General features: G+C 40.8%; 1 protein-coding gene across 5 annotated transcripts in view; it reads left to right on the forward strand.

Annotated features, from left to right (window-relative positions):
* L3MBTL4 (L3MBTL histone methyl-lysine binding protein 4) overlaps nt 1-24,292 on the forward strand; it is a 462,348-nt gene that overhangs the window by 129,862 nt on the left and 308,194 nt on the right. For 4 of the 5 annotated variants that reach the window (XM_054460568.2, XM_054460567.2, XM_054460572.1 and 1 more), the window contains exon 5: nt 20,893-20,984. In XM_054460568.2, the coding sequence (XP_054316543.1) occupies nt 20,893-20,984 (92 nt within the window). Of the gene's footprint in view, nt 1-20,892; nt 20,985-21,675; nt 22,044-24,292 lie in introns of those variants that run through there. The other variant, XM_054460570.2, reaches the window with a different exon arrangement.

Here is a 24,292-nt window from a genome sequence, read left to right on the forward strand (position 1 = left end):
TAATGTTTGAGCATGCTATCAGCTGGAGTCCTAGAAAATATCTTGGCATGCCTTTCAACTTTGAAAGCCCATTTGTAACTAAATTTATTTGGGTGATTCAGTTTAATGCCAAATACACAAAAGCAAATTAAAATGCAAGCACTGAATACACAAAAGTCAATTCAGGCGCCTATGGAAAAGAAAATACAGACTTACCAAGAAGGACCATAAGCTGCCTTATCCAATTGAAGGGGAAAAGTTCCTTCACTGAAGCCTCAATCTGAGGGCTGAAGTGAGCCACCGTGCCCGGCTGGAGGTTTTATAAGAAGGGGAAATGTTAGGTATTGTTTTGAAAGAAAGTTAAGGCCGGGTGTGGTGGCTCACACCTGTAATCCCAGCATTTTGGGAGGCCGAGGCGGGCGGATCACGAGGTCAAGAAATCAAGACCAGCATGGCCAACATGATGAAACCCCGTCTCTACTAGAAATACAAAAATTAGCTGGGCATGGTGGCACGCACCTGTAATCCCGGCTACTGGGAAGGCTGAGGCAGAAGAATCGCTTGAAACCGGGAGGCAGAGGTTGCAGTGAGCCGAGATCATGCCACTGCACTCCAGCCTGGTGACAGAGCGAGACTCGTCTCAGGAAAAAAAATAATAATAATATACTTTTTAAAAAAGTTCATTGGTACTAGTAAAGTTTTGGGGAGCTGGCAAGCTCTGATTGGTGAAAGACAGGGTGGGTAAAACTAGTCTTAGAGTCACAGCAGCTTGCTTCAGTATCCATCAGGTAAAACTGGTCTCAGGTTACAGCAGGTGGCTTCAGCAGCAGGGCTGGCAGAGAATTACATCTTTGGAGCAATGGTATGTGCCCTGAGTGCTTTTTCCCTGACTTTTTGTCTCTGTTTTAGTTGGGAATGACAAGAATGACCCAATTTATATGATTACTTTCACATATACTTACAAATTGCTATACACACACACACACACACACACACACACACTTTATAGCACTATTTTAACATAGGTGCATCTCTATATATTGAAATCTCATATTGAAATCGGAATTAACAGTGATACCTCCAATTCCAGTCCCATCCCACAGGATTCATTCTAGTGACAGTTCTCCCTCTTTGTATATTTGAATCCCAGTCTTTGACAGTGAGAAACGTGACTCTGTTCCCCTTAGTTGTATAGTTGCTTATTTGTTCAGTGCCCCCACCATCCTTCAGTGCTGCCACCAACCCCTCCCTGGCATCCATGGCCACCTCATCCCACTCGGGCTCCATCATCCGGCTGCCTCCCTGTGGATGTCATCCTCAAGCTCCTTTGCTCCAAGAGCTGGCAGAGGCCACCCCTCTGCGGACGCTTCCTCACCCTGAGTGGGTGTTAATACCGCACCAGGTGCCCCGCAGAAGCCGCCCTCTCGACACCCTCCGGAAAGTGGACTCCCCTCGCTGGGTCAGCCTCCAGGTGGGTGCCCTCAATGCCCTGTTTAGGGTTCATTCCCGCCCCCGCCCATGCCAGGCTGCCCTGCCAGGCTCTGATGCCTGTGCCTACTCCCAACTTGTGGATGTTTTCCCTCCCCTTTCTGGGCTCCGACTGCCCACGCTGGGCAGCCCCTGTGCAGATGCCCTCCTACCAGTTTGGACTCCTCCAGCGGGCTCAAGGCCAAGGTCGCTCTACCTGCCTCCACCCCTGTCCTCCCACCTTGCTCTGTTCCACAGAATGGCTTCAGCATGGGATCATAGAATTGCTCAGGAGGGAAAGGAGAAGGCCAAGAGGGTGAGGCAGAATAGGATACTGCCCTGAAGAAGAGCACAGATGACACGGAGGAGAGCCTGATGTGGAAGAAAAGCCACCAGGGGCTTGGGAGGAGCCTGTGTGCGCAGCCGACCTGTGCGTCCCCTCCAGGTGGCGGCGCTGCGGCGGTCTGGGAGCCAGCGAGGAAGCTGAGTGCCTGCCTCCCGCCTCACCCGGCTGAGCTGCGGGCCCTTTGCTCCTCCTGGCGCTTTTGCTTGGCCTCGTCTTTGGCTTCGACTTTCCCAGGAGGGACAGTCACGTGATGGTCGTGTTTTGAGTCTGGACGCCGGGGTGGGTCTGACACGTGGGCTCCCTGAGAGCCCCTGTGGATTTCCCTCTGCAGCAGGAAGGAGATAGGAATTGGTGATGTGGCTTTGATGTTTTGCCAAATTGCTGTTATTTCAGCGTGTAAGCACGGAGCTGTATTTGTATGGTAGCTCACTTTGTAGAATAGACTAATTCCTTAAAAATTCACTTGGAAATGAATGTTCACTCTTGGAATCTTATTTTTCTCCTGACTTCGTATGCCTAATTGAATGATACTAAACAACAACAGCAAAGATTTTCCTCTAAAACAGCATCTAACTCACAATTAAAGCATCATAGTGCAATACACAGAAACTTCCCTAATGTTTAGGCCAGTGCGTGGCTGCCGGCCACATACATAGAGAATGATCGCCCAGACTTCGGTTATTTAGCCGTGGTTTCGTCTTTTAGAAATCTTACCTTTTAGAAATCTGAACTTTTAGTTATTCCTTCTGAAGAGTGACTTCTTTTTATATTTGAAAGGAGGTATAGAGTGTGTGTGCTTAGAATCAAACAGATCTTGTTTGAATTTTGGTTTTGCCGCTTAACTGGCCATGTTGTGACTTCTAACAAGCGATTATACTTAGCTTTTCTAAGTCTCAATTCTCTTGCTTGTGAAATGGGAGTAACAGATAATATATCTTACCCCGTAAAATTGTCAAGATTAAATGAGAAAATGTTTGTAATGTGTTTGACTCTAGGGAGATACTAATAAATGGTATTTTTTGGAACAGCTTAAATAGGGAATTTATTTATTAGTTTTTAAAATAACTTTGAGGCTCTTTTTGGTATAGATGCTCATATTTTGCTTAGGAGGTTCCTATAGGACTGTTTTTAAAACTATTTAGAGAATTAAATAGTTTTAATTAAATTAAATAATATTTCCTTTAGTATTTTTATCCTGCTTAGGAAAGAACTTATTTTTCTTTGAGGAGTAGTCAAGAATTGAAGTTTAAACCTTTAAAAACTCATTTGGTTTTTCTTTTCTTACATAACCAGAAATAGTACAATATGTTTCTCACAAGCCTTTCCTGAAGCCTCTTTGGGATGTAGCTATGTGTAGAAAATAACTTTTTCAAAAAACATTTTAAGTGAAAATAGATTTTTGCCAATAGTTTGTGACTGTCCTGATGAAAGTGAAGAGCATGGGAAAATGACAGAGGCATGTGCTTGGCCTTTAGTAAGTTGAGCAGATTTAACAGATATATAGGATTATAAAAATATACAAACTTTCAGAAAGCATGAGAAATGTGTTAATTATTTTGGGATGAAAGGGCTCCTACATGCTGGATTTAAAGTCACTCTCATCTTAGGAAAGCCTGTACCCGTGGGTCTTGGAGAGGAGGCGTTGCTCCCAAGCTCAGTGAATGCACTGCCCATCAGCAGCGCAAGCCAGGACCTCGGGGGCTGCCTGGAGGTTCAAGGGAACTTATTCTTTTTTTACTTCCCTTGGGCAATCTGACAAGGGAGGCTGTTGCTTCTGTTTCTGGAACATTTCTCATCTGTCCACTTATTTTCATCTTCCCTGTACCACTTGAGTCCAAGCTGTCATCCCTTGGTTGGACTTCGCAGTTGATCTCCCCAGGCCTGCTCTTGGTACTCCCTAATCCAGGTGCACAGTGCCAGCTGCATTGTTCTTTTCAGAACATGAGCCTGATCCTGTCTACCTCCCTACCTTTCCTTTGCCTAAAACCTTTCCAGTGCTTTCTGTTGCCTGTAGGATAGGATGTGGGCAAAATCCTAACTAAGGCCTCCAAGCTCTGAAGCATCTGGCCCTTTCCAGTCTCCCGAGCCTCGTCTCCTGCAATGTGCCCCTTCTTTCCTCCTGCTCCCACAGTGCTGGCCTTATTTGAGGTCCTGCCATGGAACCCTTGTACCTGCCATCCTTTCTGCCTGAAATGTACCTCCTCTCCCTCTCCAAGTCCTTCCTTTGCCTAATTATAGGTACATGTGTTGCTAAAAGCTCTGGCTGCCATGCCACTTGTCAGGGAAGCTTTTCCTGATTTCTCAGACAAGTCTTGGGCTCCTATTCTGTGCTCTCAGGGCCTTGTATTCTGTGAAAGCACTTACTTAGTATGATTTGCAGTTATATTTCAGATTATTTGATCCCTCTCCAGCAGATTTTAAAGCTCGTGAGGGAAGTGTGATGGACAATTTTGTTTCCTTTTGTGCCCATAGAGCCTAGTACACAGTAGGTCCTCCATGAGTATTGGTTTAATTAGTAACTAGAGAGAACAGTTGATGAGGCTGAAAGTTGGTTTGGGCTCCTGGAGAAGCACTTTGTTTGCTGTGCTCAGCTGGTTGGACACTGTCCCATAGTTAATAAAAGGACTTTGAAGCTTTCGGCAGGAATGTGATAGCGTCTCTTGTGGAGACGTATTGTGGAGCTCTGTATTGGTAATAGATAACCCAGAATGAATCTGTCTGGGTGATAATGGATTTTCAAGTAGAAACGTATTCGTTCCCCAAATGAGCATCAAGTTATCTAAAGCCAGTTTTTAAAAGTTTATGATAGTATTATTTTAATTTTGCTCTATGTTGATAACTACATTACCATGGTTTGCTATTTTCCTAGCACTTCTATTTACCTGTAGTTGTCTTCATTGTGCTTAGGATTTTAGGAGAAAATATTTATAATTTTTCTCAGCTAGTTGTTGTCATAATTAATTTTTTATAATAGCAAATCTGAATTAAGTAGATCAGGATTTAATTTCACAAGGAAATTCTATTTTATTGATGCTTTTTAAAACACAGAAAGGATGCTTGAGAATTGAAACCAGTTATTCAAATCAGTGGCACATTTATGGCTTACTAGGGTAATTGGTCCATGAAATAAGACATTACTGCCACAAGTAAACCTTGGGGGAAACCATCCTTTTTGTCTTTAAAATGGTTACCTGATTTGTTAAATACATTTAAGCCCTGACAATTTATGACTGTATTTAAAACTATTTTGGAGAATTAACACCATAAGCTTTATGTACAAAAACAGTAGGATAGTGAAGTCTTCTTTGGTGCCGTCTATGTGTGTATCATTAATTATTTCCCTGAACATCAGCTCAAAGAGAGGAAAATGTTACCTATGGATGCTTTGTTTTATATTTCATACAGTGAACCTGAGTTCAAATCAGAGAATACAGTACCTACCATGTGATAACTATTGTGTTAAACTAATTTATTCTTTATGAATTACTTTTTATTTTTCAGACAAATTAAATATGACTATTTTGTCAATTTTCCCAGTTATTGAGCATTTAGAAACTTTTTGGTGGTGAGTTTGAACAGTTTACTAAATATCAGCACTGATTATTCCTGATGTACGTTCTGTATTAATTTCCTCTTTCTGCCATCAGCACAGACATAGCGGCTCAAGCAGTAGAAATTTATTATCTTCCAGTTCTGTAGGTTAGAAGTGTGATGTGGGTCTCTCTGGGCCAGAGTCAGGGTGTGAGGAGGGCTGCTTCCTTCTGAAGGCCCAAGGGGAGGATCTGTTTCCTTGTCTTTTCCAGTTTTTGCATGCCTTGGCTCATGGCCCCTTCCTCCATCTTCAAAACTAGTAAGGTTGCATCTTTCTTCTGCTCCTGTCATGGTCACTTTTTCCTCTGGCCACAGCTGGGAAAGCTCTTCCACTTAGGACTCCTGTGATTACACTGGGGCCACTGGGATAATCCAAGACACTCTCTCCATCTCAAGGACTTTAGCTTAACCACCTCTGCAAAATTATTTTGCCATGTCAGATAATGAATTCACAGTTTCTAAGGATAAGGATGTGAACATCTTTGGAAGGCCGTTATCCTACCTATCACACATTTGAAGCTACAGAACAATCACTTTAGGTTTCCTTGAAGGAAATGGGAATTATCTTGTACCTGTTGCTAAGGGAACAGTGCTGTTATGGAGCTCCTTTAGCACATAGTTTAGGGCTTTCAGTCATTAGGTCTAACAGAGATTGCACTTTCTGGTTACATTGACACAACATTGTAATTCAAGTCAGGACAAAGGGACTCTCATTCCAAAAGAGTCATAAAAAGCTCAGTGGGGAAAATGCCCCTGTGAACTAATAGAACCCTTCACTGGCTGCTTCGAATGCACTTTCCAGGGATTTTATTTTATGAAACTGTTTTAGATGATTTTACATTAAATTTTTCTTTTAAACAGTGCTAATTTAGCTTTCAACTAATAGAAATACCCTCCTTTTACCTCAAGTGATCTGCTAGTGAACTGAAATTCAGTGTTCCTTTACGGATTTTAAATTTACATTCATTGAGAATGACTAGTGTTTCGAAAGGTTAGCAAGCTGTGGAGTTGAGATATGATTTTGAAAAGAATTTATTTGAAACATTTTTAGTGTCAAGGGAAAAAGTAATCTTGAATAATATTTTAAGTGTGTCCATTAATTGAAGCCCACCAGGGGATGTCTTGAATAGAGGAAAATCTAAATTCTGACTCACAGAGTCAAATTAATGAAAGTAGCAGTGATAACTGGAGCTATATTATATTTAGTCTATTACATGAGATGACTGTAGTATATATAGAGGAAAAAGGTCTAGGGAAATATGTAGTGCATTACTTCATGAAGTGAGTACTGCCATCTCATATAGGTGGTGGTTAATTTGATGACTTACGGGGTGGTATCCATGAGGGATTATCTTAATATTACCCTCCTAATTATATGGAGTATATTTTATGGAGTCTCAGTGATGCAAATTATATTCATAGACCTTCCTTCCCCACATCTACTACATGGCAAGGGAGAAATCAGTTAACAGTGGGAAATCTGCACACAGATGTGCTCTTTACTGCAGACTTCAACATCACATGAATATCCCAGTAAGAAATCTGAGATTTCTTTGTTTTTGATTCGTCTCTAGTGACAGGACTCGGCCCATTCAGGAATTCTGTTCAGCATTCAGTCCTGCTGTTAAAGTGATCCTCCATCTGTTTGGCAGTTTCTTCTTGTCTTCATCCCTGTGTCCACATTCACCCATCTGACTTTCAAGTGAGGTGTTGACTATTTCCTCTCCTTCTTCTTCCCCTCTCCTTCCCCCTCCTCTTCTCCTCACTCTTCTCTTGTTCTTTCCTTGTAATCTGATATATCAGTCTGTCCTAGCTTTTATGTCTCAATGCTTTTTGTTTTATCAGTTCTTCACTCTCTGTCTTCCATTTACATGTTGGGATTCCCTTGTGTTTCAACTATGTTTTCTTCTCATTTTGCACTTTTTCTCTGGGTGACTTTTGTTATCATCTTGATGCTATTCTGGTTATGCTGCCTAGCTGCAGATTTACGCCTCAACTCTATGCTGAAAGTGAATTCTACTTGGCTGTCCTTCACCGATATCAAATCACCACCCCTGCCCCCAATTTTTTCTCTACATTCCTGGTCACTTTTAACCCTGTCACTGTTTACCCATTCTTGTAGGCCAGAAACCAGTATTATGTTCCATATGATCTTAAGTTTAATTACTAAACGAGAAGGGGAAAACCAAAGATGTGGAAGAATTTTATTTTTTTTTAAGTAAAAGAAAGAATAATACATATATCTCTATAGAAATCCATTTGAACACGTGGAAGGACCAGGTGATTTCCAAGCAAACTGCAGATTATCACAGGGCACTCAAGAAAAGTTGAACATTTGAATAGACCAGTAGAAGACGCTGATAAGTGAGGGCCAGAGGGGCTCACAGCAGCACTGATCTTTATCTTTTAAAGAACAGATAATTCCAGTGATAGTCAAGCTCTTCCAGGTCACAGAGAAAGGAGAAAGTTTCTTTGTAAAGCCAATAAATGAAACCTGAGGAAGACACTACAAAAAACAAAACTAGACTATAGATGCATATCACATATAAACACAAATATGAAATTCCAGATAGATATTGGCAAATATAATCCAGCAATATATTAGAAGAATGATATGCTGGTATATTACTAAGGAGGTATAATGATGAGTAATGTAAAATTCAGTGATAAAACAGGGTTCAGTATTATAAAATCTGCCAACATAATATATACAGCCATAAATTAAACTACATGACTAGCCATTAATGATCTCTAGATACTAAAATGGCTTTCGATAAAATTTAACTTCCATTCCTTGCAAAACAACTTATGTAAAATAGGATTGAATATAATAAAAATTATTTACCATAATGTAACAGCAAATATATAGCAAAACATTAAAACTCTTCAATTCAATTCAGGAAACAGCCAGGGATACCACTATCATCATTAATATTCATTATTGTCTTGGAATTTTTAGCAAATGAAATAAGAAAGAAAATTAAATGAGCACTACAAACTTTGGAAAGAAGAGATTAAAAAATACATATATATGTGTTTATATATACATAGATATGTATTTGTATATATGTATACATGTATATATAAACACATGTATGGTTCTGTTTATATGAATATATAAACACATATATATGGTTCCTCCACTTAGCTGCATATTTACAGATGATAAGACACATATTTACACATGATAAGATTTTATACCTAGAAAACCCAGGAGAATCTAATGATAAACTATTGGAATTAATACAAGAATGTTGAAGTGGTGGGATATAAGATAAATACAAAAACTTATTATTACCTTTTCTGTATTTCAACCATCAGCACTTAGAAACTAAAAAAGGAAAAATATTCCATTCGTAATAGCAATACAATGTAAAATATTTAGAGTAAGTTGAATAAGACATGGGAAGGGCCTTATATGAAGAAAACTGAAAAACCCTACTGAAGGATAGAAATTACTATTTGAATAAATGGAAAGCTATACCACAAAAATGACAGCTCTCCCACATTAATATTTATTTCACTTGTAAAATAGAATCTCAACTGGTTTTAATTTCAATTGAATAAAATGTTTTTATGCCTAAATTCCCGACATTCTGGTGGTATAGTAATAGAAACAGCAATCTGTGGAACAGGATAGAGAAACCAGAAGGAGATATGTGAGCATGTAATATATGAGAAAGATGGTAAATCAGCTCAGGAGGACAAAGCATAGATTTTTTATTTAATTGGTTATGCTTGCCCAAGTGGCCTTTGTCTGTATAAAAATAAATTTCAAATAGATTAAAGACTTAGAAAATGTTTTATAAGAATATTTTTAAGAGACAAAATAAACACTCTAGGGTAAGGAAGAACTCAATCAAGAGTGGAAACTTGCACTCTAGAAATGAAATTGTAGACATGTAAAAATCATTTTTTATTTAATCTGAAAATTTTTTTTATTTTACTCTCATTTTTGAAGGATGTTTTCATTGGATATATAATTCTTACTTGACAGTTTTATGGCTTTCAGTGCTTTAAAGATGCAATTCTGTTCTTTTAAAGATGCAATTCTGTTCTTTTCTTGTCTTCCTTGTTTCTCATAAGTCACCACATCTGAAATTTACAGAGCCCCTAACTGCTAGCATTTCCTATTTCTTTTCTTTGTCTTTATTTTTCTCCTTAACACTTACTGTTGTCTGACATGCCATGTATTTTACTTATTTGTCTTGTTTATTGTGTGTCTTCACCCACTAGAATTTATGACGGATACAGGTAGGGTTTTTTTTTTTTTTTTTTTTTAATGCTTTGTTTTGTGCTGGATTATAAGCTCTGAGCACATAATAAGCATTCAATTAATATTTTTTGAATGAAAAATGAGGACTGGATGAATACTGTCCTCATGACAATGTTGATTACTCTGTCCACTGTATTCTTAGCCCTTAGCTCATATGTTTGCAATTGGATTTTCCTTGTATGATAGTTATCTAGTTCCTCCACTAAGCTGCAAGCTCTTTAAGGGCAAGAACCATATCTTAACCTTATTTGAATCATTACCACCTAACACAGGGTCTGTCTCATAGAAGGTACTGTAAGCCAAAAGGTACTGGAGACAGGTCTCAATCAATTTAAAAAATTATTTTGCCAAGGTTAAGGATGCGCCCTCAGGAGGTCCTGATGACATGGGCCTGAGGTGGTCCGGGCACAGCTTCATTTTATACATTTTAGGGAGACATGAGACATCAGTCAATATATGTAAGCTGTACCCTGGCTTGATCCGGAAAGGCGGGACACCTCGAAGCAGGGAGGGAGCTCCTAGGTCATAGGTAGGTAAGAGACAAATGGTTGCATTTCTTTGAGTTTCTAATTAGCCTTTCCAAAGGAAGCAATCAGATACACATTTATCTCAGTGAGCAGAGGGATGACTTTGAGTTCTGTCTGTCCTTTGTCCACGAGGAATTTCCTTGTGGACAAATTGAGAAGGAGGTATGTAGCTTTTTGTCTTTGTAGCTATCTTATGTAGGAACAGAGTGGGAGGCAGGTTTGCCCTAAGCAGTTCCCAGCTTGACCTTTCCCTTTGGCTTAGTGATTTTGGGGTCCTGAGATTTATTTTCCTTTCACAGTACTTAATAAGTGTTGACTGAACCAATGAGCACCTCACTTGGATATTTTTTCCCTTTGTCTTGTCATACATGAATAAAACTTTGATGATTTCCCTATTAATGCAGTCTCATGATTGAGTATGGCTAAAAATCCTTGATGATTTCCCATTAATGCAATGTCATGATTGAGTTTGCCACATGTGAAGGTACCATTTTAGTGCATGTTTCCACATGCACACCTGTGAGCCTCGTCCTCATCACAGACTGTCCTCCAGCCTTCTCTTGCTTACCTCCAGGCCTGCCTGCATCAGCACACATTCCCTGTTTTCTCAGTGGAAACGATCCCGAGGCAAACCCTCCCACTTGCCCCTGATGTCACCTCTTTCTCCAGCCTCACATCCCTACTTTTTCCTGCATCTTCAGTCAAGCACTGTAGCCAGCCTCAGGTAAAGGCCACTGACGTCTTTCTAGTTAACTCAATTCAGTTGTCTTTGTTGAGTCCTCATGCTGTTTTACTTTTTAAATCAAATTTGACAGTGAAGTTCTCTACTTGAAAGCATTTCCACCTGCATTCCTCCCGTTTCTCTGGCTGCCCCTTCTCACTTCCCACTCCTCTAGTTTTGTCTTGCATAGTGGCAGGCATAATCATAAATTCACTCTCCTAAGCTAGAAATGTCAGAGTCCTCTTTCTCATCTCATTGATTCTCCAGTTTTGTCACGTCTCGTTCAGATGGCTCTTTGCATTCTTTCTGCTCCTCTCAGTCCTCACAGCATTGGGAAAGGGAGAGCTATCTCAAATCGAGACCTCGTCATATCATGCCTGCATGCACCATGATCTCCTTCCTGATATTTCTATGATCAGTCTTCCTTTCTTATTCTACACCATGATCCCTAAAATTGCCATCAGTAGTATCTTTTTAAAAAAAAATCAAAACAGCCACAAAAACAATAGGCAGGGCAGAGGAGAAACAAGTCCAAAACTTACTATGACATTTCTTTGCTTAAAGCATTCACTGGCTTCACAGTACACATAGACTGAAGACCGAAATTCTCGGCATGGTGTTTAATCAGATGCTTTCTTTTGCAAGGAACAGAAATCACTCAAGCTTGCTCAAGTAATGGGCTGTAGTGCAAAAATACATGTTTGGGGAGGATGGAGACTCATGGAAATTCAAGAACAGGGACTGTAGTCGGAATTCTGAGGCTGTCCTGTCTAGGGCCACCTGCAACAGGAAACTGGCCCTCATAGGGTGCAATAGTTCTCAAAGTTAGCTGCATCAGAATCACCTGGAGGGCTTGTGGAAACAGATTGCTGGGGCCTATTCCCAGAGTTTTTGATTCAGTAGAGGCCCACATTTTCACTGATGCTCCCAAATTTTTACTTCTAGCAATTTTCTGGGTGACACTGATGCTGCTGGTTTGGGTATCACATTTTGAGAACCTTAATCTTTAAGGCGTGTAACATGGTTTGGGAAAACTTTGATGAGCTCCTTCAGAATGATTTGTTCCTTTACTTTGCAGGTTTCTTCACATTATAGTAGAACAGTGATTCTCAAACTTTCACATGCATTATAATCACTTGGAAGGATTGTTTGAGTGGATTGCTGGTCCCAATCACAGTTTCTGATTCATTAAATCTGAGGTGTGGTCCCCACATTTGTGTTTCTAACAAGTTTCCAGGGATGACCACACTTTGCATTGGATGAATAAACTGTTGAGTCACCAGATCTTAACTCCGAAATCCCCTTCTTGATCATACGCTCACACCTCCCAGCTCTTCCCTCTCCTTCATTTCTGTGTAATCTTATAAAAAATCCTGTTTTGTATTTTAGCTTTTCCATTCTTTCTTGTTGTTTGTTGGTTGTCTTCTGACTTCCTTTGCCTCCCAGGCCAGTTGGGACTCTTCAAGCATTTTATCTCACATTCTCATGGCTTAAAGTCTCTCAGCCACTTGGCCATCTCCTCTTCAGCCCCCAGCTGTCCGCAAATGTAACCGTCTGCTCCCACTTCCGACTGTCAGGAGCTGTTGGAGAAAGTCCCCTGGTGCCGGTCGCCTCATCTGCAGAACCACCAGTTTAATGCAGTGGGGCTGTCAGAACTGTTCTGTATTCCTTATATTCAGGCCTAGTTCAATTTCCGTAACTCTCCCTTTCCCCATGCTCCTGAAGGCACCGCTGTGACCTTTACTCTTAGCAGATGCCATCCTACCTCATGAAGGAGGTGAGGGTATTTGGTAGTGTGCCCTCCCATCTTCTTCCCTAGCAGCCTAAAACTCCTCTGCTTTTAACCTCATTCACCACCTGCCTTTTTATCTCAGGGTCCGCCCCCTACCTGTGTTCCCAATGCTACCTGTCTGTTCTGCCTCTCCCTCCCATCGATTATCGCTCTGTTCTGTGAGCCTTCTTTCTCTCTCTCTGGGTGCATTTCCCTCAAGGGAAGAACTGAGACGTCCTGTCTCCTGATATGCTTAACAACAGTCAACGAATACTTCCTTTCTCTTTTTCCCCCGTCAAGAGCTTATGTCACCTGCCTCCCAGTTCATTTGCAAATTTCTCCAGTTGTTCCTTTCACGCTTTGACTTCTGCAGTCTGACTTTTGATCTCACCGCTCTGCTGAAATCTCTGCCTCTGCGGTCCCAGTGACACCCTGGCTGTCAGATCCAGCAGTTTCTCCCATCTGCATCTTACTTAGGCGAGCAGAGCCTTTAATGCTGCTGATCTCCCTGCCCCTGGAAAACCCTGTCCCCGGAGCCCCCAGGTCTCAGTCGCCTCCTTCCAACGCTGCCTCCCTCGTGCGCCTTCCCGACCTCACTCACGTCCGAGGGAGCGCCTTTCCTGACCTCGGCTCTTCTTCCTCGGTGTCATCCCCGTGGCTGCCTCTGTTTGAAAAGCTTTGCATTGCCTTTTGTAGAATGTGTGTTTTTTTTACAGATTATTATGTACACTTATCGTAGATTATTCTGGATACCAAAAGTTTAACATCTTGGAAAATAACTGCCAGTTTCCTCCGCGTTCTGCGCTGGTCCCTCCACCTGCTCGGCCCTTCCTCATGCCCGGCAGCTTCGGGACTATTTTGCCTTTTCCCTTTGCCGCCCCACCCTGTGCCTGTTGATCGTATTTCTGCATTTTCTCTCCATTTCTTTTCTACCTTTTTTATTGTAAATTGACAACTTATAAATTGTGTTAATTTAGTGTGTACAAAGTGATACTATAATTTATAAATACAATGTGGAATAATTAAATAAAACTAGTTAACTAGCCATCACCTCAAATACTTAACATGTTTTTGCAGAGAGAACATTTGAAATTTACTTTCTTAGCGGTTTTGAAATGTGCAATACTCTATTAACCACATTTACCATGGTGTGCAATAGAACTGAAAACCAAACAAAAACAAAAACAAACAAAAAACAAAACCAACCCCGAACCACTGCTGCGGTCTAACAGAGACTTTGTACCCTTCGAAGATTCATTTCACCGTTCCCCTCACGCCCCCCGGGCTCTGTAACCACAGCGGGCACTGCATGCCCCCCTTTGTTTAGGTCACACCCACACTGTCACTTGTTTGGACTATTGTGTTGTCATTCTCAGTCTCCACTGCGTGTCTCTCCATCCATTTCATCCTTATCTAGTGCTGATTCATAGAGGAAGTTCTGCTGATATCATCTACCACTCGAAAGTCTCCAAGTGGTTCTCTAAACCACAAGAATAAAGACCAAACCTGCTAGGCCAAATTTGAGGAACCTGCATGGTCTTACGTTTGCCCCTCCAGCCCCTGCAGTGCAGCCTTCTGCTGAGCGGATCCCTGCAAACTTTGTGCTGAAACCTTCCCAGACTCTGGCATTTGCAGAAGCAGCTCTTTCTTTCCACTCTCCTAGCTTTGCCCATGCTGCTTCTCCCTGGATTGCTTGCCAAATTTCTCTTGGTCTCATAGAATTGTCCTCTGGGAAGCTTTCTGTGTTCAGAGTAAATCCTCCTTCATTTTGATTCCAGACACATTGTTTGGGTTTCTTAACTGTGCCTATTAGCACTTGTGTCTGCTTGTTTATTCGTCAAAACACTGAGTCCCACCAAATGTCAGGTTATGGGTGATGTTTATCTGTCTACACGCCTATCTCCCCGACTCGAGTAAATGCGGTGTGAGGGAGAAGTTGGATTCTCTCAGTAGCTGCTTTGCCTGGGGAGAAGAGCACTACATGAATTTAAATTCGGTAGTACTGAAATGAAAAGCAGCCTGACTGCGCACGTGAAAAATGTAGGCAGAGCATGGAAAGGGTCCCCTCACAGTGACCTGGCAGAGGGACTAAAATGTGAGTTTGCAGCTGTGGCCTAAGCGGGGTATTGTTCAGTAGCGATCAGTTGTTCAGATTAGGAAGATCGTATCATTTCCAGTTGGTACCACAAAAGAAGGCGCTATTTATAACGGTGTGGTTGGTTGCCACTGACAGTTGTTTCTCACATATTCTAAGGCATTTCCTGACGGAGTTATGTGCAGCATAACTTTTGAAATGAAATGGAAATATCACCATGAAAGGTTGTGTTTACGGCTAATGGAATTGGGAAAGGGCCACTCTTAAGATATACGTGGTTGTATCCTTAAGAATGACAGTTGATTCATTCTTTACCCCCTGCCATTTGCATTTTGGGTTCATAAAATTACTGATAAGTACTGTGCAGTTTCCTAGAATTGGATGTTCTTGTGGCCAAATCTGTCAGCCTTTGTCTTGCTTCACGAATCTCATTGTCTTAACACATGCTTTTCGTTTTTTTCTTATGATTTTTTATTTGTATACAAACATGTACAGTTCTAAAGACAATGTTCATATAAACTGCGCTTAATTCATATTTAAAAAGTAATGTGTGATCATAACGATAATTTGACTTCTATTGTTGGATATTTAGATGTTTTTCCAACTTCGTACTGTTGTAAAGGCTGAATTTATTCCTTTTGCATTTTTAGAATAAAATATTAAAGTTGGGATGAATAGATCAGTGAATTGTAACATCTTAATTTTTGGCTATAAATATGTATTGTCACCATGACTTTCAAAAGTTTTTTTTTGTTTGTTTGTTTTTTGAGGCAGAGTCTTGCTCCGTCACCCAAGCTGAAGTGTAGTAGTGTGATCTTGGCTTACTGTATGCTCTGCTTCCCGGGTTCACGCCATTCTCCTGCCTCAGCCTCCCAAGTAGCTGGGACTACAGGCACCCACCACCACTCCTGGCTAATTTTTTGTATTTTTAGTAGAGATGGGGTTTCACTGTGTTAGGATGGTCTCGATCTCCTGACTTCGTGATTCGCCTCAGCCTCCCAAAGTGCTGGGATTACAGGCGTGAGCCACTGCGCCCGGCAACTTTCAAAAGTTTTAATCAAATTTACAAAGCCACCGTCCATGAGTGACCTTATTCATTTTCCTGCAAACTTAATTTTATGGTGCTTTTAAACTTAAAAGTAACTAATTAAATAGGAATTTCTGTTCCATTTTGACTGTGTGTACTAGAGTGAGTCAGCAGTGTATAGTGGCGGTGCCCGAGCTAGGGATTTTGTTTACATACAGAGTTTTCCAAATGTGTGAACTGTGTGATCTCTATGAGCTTCAGCTTTTCAGAACAATAAGATAGAGCTATTAATCTAATATTCAATGTTGTAAATAACAAGTGAATATGTATACATTCACACGTATGTGCTCACACACACACACATATACACATACACATACCCCAATCAGTACCTGGTATACATATGTATATATTAAGTGACAGGTAATATTTAATCAAATATATTTTGTTTATTATATAATGTTTGGCAGAAGGTTAATAATTGGAACATTTTGCTATAGCCAATGAATATAGTGAGAAGAAATGGAATTTAGGGTTTATGAAGTTGGTTTATGGAATATCTAATATTCCATAAAATGAGTGCCATATCTGTAGTATGTCTGAGAAAACAGCAGAAAAAATAAATTTAGTGACTGAAGCAGTGTTGTGTCATAATTGGTTCCTTCTCTCCAGGAAACTGAGAAATGAATTGGTCAAAATAGACACATTTGAATTCATATTTAAGGCCCAGAGTGCTATTCTGCCTGTCTTCCTTTCCTTTAATTCATTAAATAATTTTTTTTTTGAGACAGAGTTTTGCTCTTATTGCCCAGGCTGGAGTGCAATGGCGCAATCTCTGCCTCCCGGGTTCAGGCTCATTGCAATCTCTGCCTCCCAGGTTCAAGCGATTCTCCTGTCTCAGCCTCCTGAGTAGCTGGGATTACAGGCTCCCGTCACTATGCCCGGCTAATTTTTGGTATTTTTAGTAGAGATGGGGTTTGACCGTGTTGGCCAGGCTGGTCTCGAACTCCTGACCTCAGGTGATTCAACTGCCTTGGCCTCCCAAAGTGCTGGGATTACAGGTGTGAGCCACCGCTCCTGGGCCATTAAACAAATATTTATGGTGAGGCATGATTGTAGCTCCAGAGAAACAATGATGAAAATACCAAGACGGTTTCCCCTCCTTTTTAGAAGCTTATATTCTACTTCCAAGTAGAATATGGTTAATTTCAGCTAAAGTACTTTCTGTAAAAAATGAAACAACATGGTGAGAAACAGAGGTGAGAGAATCCCTTTATAATTCAGTGACCAGGGAGGACCCGTCTACAGGCTCTGAGGTGCAAGCAAACTTGGTATTCCCTCATCTCACTTGCAGGTACGACGTTACTGAGTAATCCTCTTGCTTCACCAAAATATGCAATTCAATGAAAGTTTTTATTGCTTGATATTATGTATTCTTATTTTTGATCAATTTTAAAAGGTTCTTTGGTACATATGTGATCATAAAAGGAGGCCTTAGATAGAGTTTACTTTTGGTGAAGTGATAATGCGTGACAATTGGAAATATGATTAAATTGAGAAATTACATGCAATCTTTTAAAGAACACAGCTGTTGTAGAAAATGAGATATCTGTATTTGCTTTATAGCCAACACTGCTGTAATGTTTTTTGTAAAGCACATAACTGTAATGCAGCAAAATGCTTGTGTGGAAATTGGGCTGTTGAATAGTCTTCCTGGAGCATCTTCAGGGTTTGTCAGATTGCTTTCTCTCTCTGGCAAAATAAACCATCTCGTGGCAGAAACAGTGCAAACCTTTAGGCATTCTAATGGGCCAATGGACTGTGAGCTCCTTGATGGAAATCACACCATGACGTCTCAATATTTCCAAACAATACAAGAAAATCCATCGATGACAATTCTGGTGTCTTATTTGATAATTAAAATGCTTTAAAAATTTCTCATACATTAGTAAGTGTACCTAGCAATAACGAGTTAGTGTTGTAACAGATAGTGAATATTAATGTCCATGCTTTTTTGAGTCTAATTTTTAGCTATAAATTGATATGATGTTTTTCTTTATTAGCTATGTTTAAATTACTTCCCTTTGTTGTCAATAACATATATGGGTAGCAAAAGAAATAAAGTATATATGATTTATTTTTCATCTACTAGACAGCAGATTTTACTCACTTTAGTGGAAATGGATAAAATTTCCACGTAACATTTTCATGCACACTTGTCATATTAACAGGGGCTCAGAAATTATTATTATTATTATTATTATTATTATTTTATTTTTTTCCAAGATGGAGTTTCACTCTGTTGCCCAGGCTGGAGTGCAATGGTGCAATCTTCACTCACTACAACCTCTGCCTCCCAGGTTCAAGCAATTCTCCTGCCTCAGCCTCCCAAGTAGCTGGGATTATAGGCATGCACCATTACACCTGGCTAATTTTGTATTTTTAGTAGAGATGGGGTTTCACCATGTTGACCAGGCTGGTCTCGAACTCCTGATCTCAGGTGATCCACCCGCCTCGGCTTCCCAAAGTGCTGGGATTACAGGCGTAAGCCACTGCACCTGGCCAGAAATTTTTTAATGACAAAAAGTTTACATGAATTATTCCTGCCCAATTGATGGATTTTGTGTTTGTTATTCAGTCAGTTTGTTGTATTGTCTCGAGAGGTTTCAAATGTTCTAGTGAGAGGTGCATCTTACCTCCTGTCATCTCTGGTGCTGATGTAGCACTGACCTTTTACCATCTGCATCTTCTTCTGGAACATTCACAGCAAAGATAGATGCTAAAATTAGGACTCAGCGTTTTCTGATGAGTATTCTCCAAGGATGTGTGTGTGTATAGCTAAGTAGTAATACTTGTAGATAATTTTTTAAATATAGATTGTGTTAAATAAAGAAAGAATATTTACGTCAATCTTGCCATCCACATGTAGCCACTGTTAGTATTCTGCTGTTTCTTTCCAATTGCTTTTCTATGCGAATGTGTTTGGTTGTGTGGACACACGTATGCCTGTTGATTAGCACATAAAAGGTGCTGTATAAATATGTGAATAAATGAATGTCTTAATGTATGGAATAATTTGTATAATATATATGTATGTATGTTGTTATTTTATTTTTAAATGACAAATAATTGTATATATTTATGGGGTAAAATGTAATTTTTGATATATGTTTGTGGAATGATTACATCAAGTGAATTAACATATCCGTCACCTCACATACTTATGTTTTTTGTCATGAGAATATTTAAAATCTAGTCTTTTAGCAGTTTTGAGGTATATAACATTATTCACTATAGTCAGCATGCTGTGGAACATATCTCTAAAGCTTATACCTGCTGTCTTAACTGGAACGTTGTATCCTTTGGGCAACACCTCCCCATTCCCGATTCCTTTCTCATCCAGCCTCTGGTAACCACCTTTTTAAGCACTGCTTCAACGAGTTTGACTATTTTTATTGCATGTCTATAAGATCATGCAGTATTTATCTTTCTGTGCCTAACTTATTTCACTTAGCATAAGTAAGGACACAAAACAGCAGATATGATCTAAGTAGACATCGTTTTGTGTCTTTACTTAGTTTTTTTACTTAACCCAGATAATTCTGAAAATATATTAAATACATAAAACATAAAAATATAGTTTTCGATAACCTCAGAATCATATATGTATGTATGTACAATAGTTTCTTTAACCTCCTTCCCATATTAATACTACTTTGCATTTTGCTGTTATTTTGTGATGTACATTTTTACCATCAACTTTTATCAGTGCTTAACTACTTTCTTAGTATGTAATCCTAGAGAAGAAGTTACTGGGGAGTAGAATGTAAACCTGAGATAAATATTAATCCTTTTTGTCAGCTTTTGTTATTCAAAAATGATAATTTTGTTGAATTACAAAGATTAGCTATTCATCTAGAAAATTTGGAAAGCAGAAAAAGAAAGCACAAAGAAAATTGGGAAGGAATTATTTATAATTCTGGCACTGATTTATGTAAGTTTAGTCTTATTTAATCTATTACACATTTACCAAAAATGATCAGTTTGTTTCCTTAACTGCTTCTTTTTCCTACTTAGTAGTATATCATTACATAGTCCTTCTCTGCCTTTAGACAGTTGTCTACAAAGCAATTTACTGGCTGGTTTTGAAAGGGCATGTCCATGTAATGCGTTTAATTACCTCCTCCTTTGTGGACCTTTACTTTGTTTCCAGTGTTTAATTTGATGTGGGATTCTAGGAAAAAAACTCTTGTGTTTTGCCCCTTGGGTGCATCTACTGTGATTGCATTAAGACAAATTCCTAGGAGAGCTGCTGGTTCAACTTTTAGGAACGATTTTTTTTTTTCCCCAAGATGAGGTTTCGCTCTTGTGGCCCAGGCTGGAGTGCAGTAGTGCGATCTTGGCTCACTGCAACCTCCACCTCCTGGGTTCAAGCAATTCTGCTTCAGCTTTCCGAGTAGCTGGGATTACAGGCACCTGCCACGATGCCCGGCTAATTTTTGTATTTTTCGTAGAGACGGGGTTTCACCATGTTGGCCAGGCTGGTCTCAAACTCTTGACCTCAGGTGATCCACCTGCCTTGGCCTCCCAAAGTGCTGGGATTACAGGCGTGAGTCACCACACCAGGCCAGGAACGATTTTTAAGTTTTGACAAATACTGCCACATTACCTTTCCACAGGTTGTGCCAATTGACATTCACAGCAAAAAGAAGTATGAAAGTGGAAGGAGATTATGAAAAACTTTAGACTATTCACTGTAAAATTAACTAAATCACTTTCCAGAAAGCCTATGCCTGTTCACCCTCTTAGAGAGGAGCAAGATGGTACCTAATTTGAGAGTTCACTAGGCATTTTCTTGAGGGTGGGACATATTCATTAACCTGGTCCGAAACAGGAAGAGCTGAATACGGAGTGGTTAGGTGATTTTACTAAACGTTCATATGAATCGAGAGAGAAGGCTCTTCTTAGTTGCTGGGTCTTTCAACTACCAATTTAACTAATTAGCCTGCTTCTTGAGTTTATTGTCAAGTAAGTTTTATTATTTTCCTTTCACTAATCGTTTTGAGAAAAGTCATTGTGTTTTCTCTTCCAGTCCCTTCAGCGGCTGCACAGGGAGCATGGTCTTGGGAGTGGTACTTGAAAGAACAGAAGGCTGTCGCAGCACCTGTTGAGCTGTTTTCCAAGGTCAGCCACTGAAGGACTTATATTTTTGCAAGGAAGCAACACTTAAGAGGCTTAGTTAAAATGAAATGACTTTCCTAGATAGCCCATCAACTTATTTGAATTATTTGTAAGCTCTGCTGGAAAATGACCCCACAAACCTAATCAGAGCTTTAGTGTTTCAGAGTGGGCTGGAGCCCGGTGCCTCCACCTGCCAGCTCTGTGACCTTGGGGAAGTCATTCAATTCAGTTTCCTCATCCATGAGGTAGGAAAAGTTCCCTACCTTTCTCCTTGGGTGGCTGGAGGACTAAATCAGTTGTACCCATAAAGGATACAGGATGCAATGTGCATACTATAAATGCTCAATAAAGTGTTAGGTTTTACTTATATTAGGGATCTGTTTGGATGTGTTTCTAAGAGTGGTGAATGAACAATGAGAACACATGGACACAGGAAGGGGAACATCACACTTCGGGGACTGTTGTGGGGTGGGGGGAGGGGGGAGGGATAGCATTGGGAGATATACCTAATGCTAGATGACGAGTTGGTGGGTGCAGTGCACCAGCATGGCACATGTATACATATGTAACTTACCTGCACGTTGCGCACATGTACCATAGAGCCTAAAGTATAATAATAATAATAAGAAGAAGAAGAAGAAGAAGAAGAAGAAAAAAAAAAAAGGAGTGGTGAGTCAAGCAAGATGTTAGAAAAGACATTGAAACCCCTGAATCCTGGCATACATGGCTAGAAAGGTGAACAGAGCAGCTGGTGTAGACTTCCTTGACCATCTGCTAGCACCAGGGCCTTACAGGGGATCATTTTTATCCAAGACACCAAATCTTCTGATAGTCTTTTTGTTCTTCTTGGTCTGAGTTTTAGATGTTTTGGGGAAATTTATATGCATCAGATTTGCCTCATTACTTTACTTTCTTTTTTTTTCTTTTTTTTTTTTTTGTGAGACGGAGTCTGGCTCTATCGCCAGGCTGGAGTGCAGTGGCGTGATCTTGGCTTGCAGCAACCTCCAACTCCCTGGTTCAAGTGATTCTCCTGCCTCAGCCTCTGAGAAGCTGGGATTACAGGTGCGTGCCACCACGCCCAGCTAATTTTTGTATTTTTAGTAGAGATGGGGTTTCACTGTGTTGGCCAGGGTGGTCTCCATCTCCTGACCTCATGATCTGCCTGCCTCGGCCTCCCAAAGTGCTGGGGATTACAGGCGTAAGCCGCCGTGCCCAGCCCATTTCTTTACAGCAGGAAACTGCAACTTTTTATTTGGTTTACTTTTCATGACATCTGTTGAGTTACATCTAGTATTTGTTAGCATGTGAAAGGGCCAGCATTTGTAATCCTGGATATGGCAGTGGGACCGGGAAGAAGAGGTATAGCAAAGAGGAAAAGAAAGGAAACCAAATGCAGACCCCTCGTGTTCAAGAAATGATGCATGTCCTTTTGTTGTCTAGGTGGTATGCTTCACTAACAAACAGTATGAAGGTCATACCATGGAAAATGAGAACATCTAGAGCAGCGTTCTTAACCTAGCCTTTGCACCATCTACTTTTGTGAGCTTTGGAGAGCACAGCGTGGGTCTTCCTGAGACCTACTAAATCAGACCCTCAGGGGCTGGGCCTGGACATGTGTAGCTTGAGAACCTCCTGCATTCTTTGTGCAGGTTTGAGGCTGACTACCATAGAAGGTTTAAGAACTGTGCAGTTTCTGTCTAGGAGTCAGGTCCATGTTTCCCCACATTGCTTTCACCTGATAAGACTTAGGGAGTTTCTTCCATCAAAAGGTGCAAGCTCAGTAAGGTAAGGGATTTTCCTTCATGTATACTGGCAGTGCCTGCTGTGTTGAGTGTGCTCAGATGATCAGTCGCTGTTGAGTGACTTCTAGGGAAACTCTTCTCGCTTCTGAGTGTAAAGATTTTTGAAGGTGGTTGGCTGGGACCAGGGCAGTTCAGTGTAGCTCATAGTCACCTTGCCCTTTCCCCGCTACAGGGCCTTCCTGCCCTTGCCACAGGGCCACTGCAGGTTGGGAGGGTAGAACAGAGTAGGCCAAAACAAGAGCTGCCTGAGAACTATCAGGCACTGTGACACCCAAGGGCAGAGGTAGCGGGGTCAAGGTCCAGGATTTGAGGTTGAGCCAAAGAACATAGGTGAGGTTTGCGCCCCAATGGCTGCTGTGGCTTAGGAGTCACACCTGTGCTGTGTCCTCAGATCAGGGTCCTAGGGCAGGGGTCCTCTCTTACACCCCACCCCCCAACTCTGCCGCCAGGATTAAATCAGATGTTTGGGTGTTAAGGGTGAAGTGTGGACTAATTTTCAGAGCAAGGAAAGTTTTGGCTGATGGCAGCCAAGTGCTAGATTCCCTGTCCAGCTCCTGTGTTGCCCCACATCTCAGCCCGTCAGGGTATTAACATTATTCTAGAGCTTCTCCTCTAAGAGCCTTTAAGCCCCATCAGCCAGAGCAAGAACACCTGCAGGACTGAGAATTTCTCCCTCAGATTTTCCCTCATGACCTGGTGTTAACTAAAAAAAGACCAAAAGGGCAAATGTGGGATTTCTGTTCCTGAAATAAATCCTTATGATGGTGTTGGGAATGGTGTAATCATAGGCTCTGGGTCATGTAGCTTTCCCCCTTGACTTTATAGAGAGATGACAAAAGAGGTGCTGGAAGGCAGTAAGTGGGAGGGGCACAACGTTGTGGGACATACAGACAGGAGGGGGCCCCCTTGGGAGGCTGGAGAGAGTTGGAGAGACTCTTTGAGGGAGGCAGGTGGTGAGCAGGTGATGCACCCTTTGATGATTCTTTGGCTAAGGACTTTCTCAAGCTTTTGAACTCTAATATTTGTCATCTCTGAAAGTAACAGCAAAGCATTAGTGTGTGAGAAAACAGACATGTTTGACATGTTGGACTGCCTTTCTCTCCAGTCATAATCTAACACTCAAGCTGCCCACATGTTTAAGACTCTGTGTGTGCAAAGTGCCATGTAAGACTGGCCAAAACACTAAAGAACGTATGACATGGTGTCTTAGGATCTTGCCGGCTAGTTGGGATATGATATGCCCATAATAACACAGCAACAATCTGAGGTAGAATGTTAATTGCCCACAAGTAATGAATTTATTAGGCATTGCATGTGTGAGATGAGACCTCACTCGACCCTGAATGAGGAGAGAATTAAGCTCACCAATTATTATGTCTGATTTGCCCTAATAACTAAAGAAGATGCTTGTGTTCAAGATTGCAGTGTTACTCTAACTTGAATTTATATTTTCAGATGAAATAAGCTTGTCTATAATTAAAAATAGGTTTTAATATAATCAAAAAGGCA

This window comes from Pongo pygmaeus, chromosome 17 (genome assembly GCF_028885625.2).
Source record: "Pongo pygmaeus isolate AG05252 chromosome 17, NHGRI_mPonPyg2-v2.0_pri, whole genome shotgun sequence".
NCBI classification, from domain to species: Eukaryota; Metazoa; Chordata; class Mammalia; order Primates; family Hominidae; genus Pongo; species Pongo pygmaeus.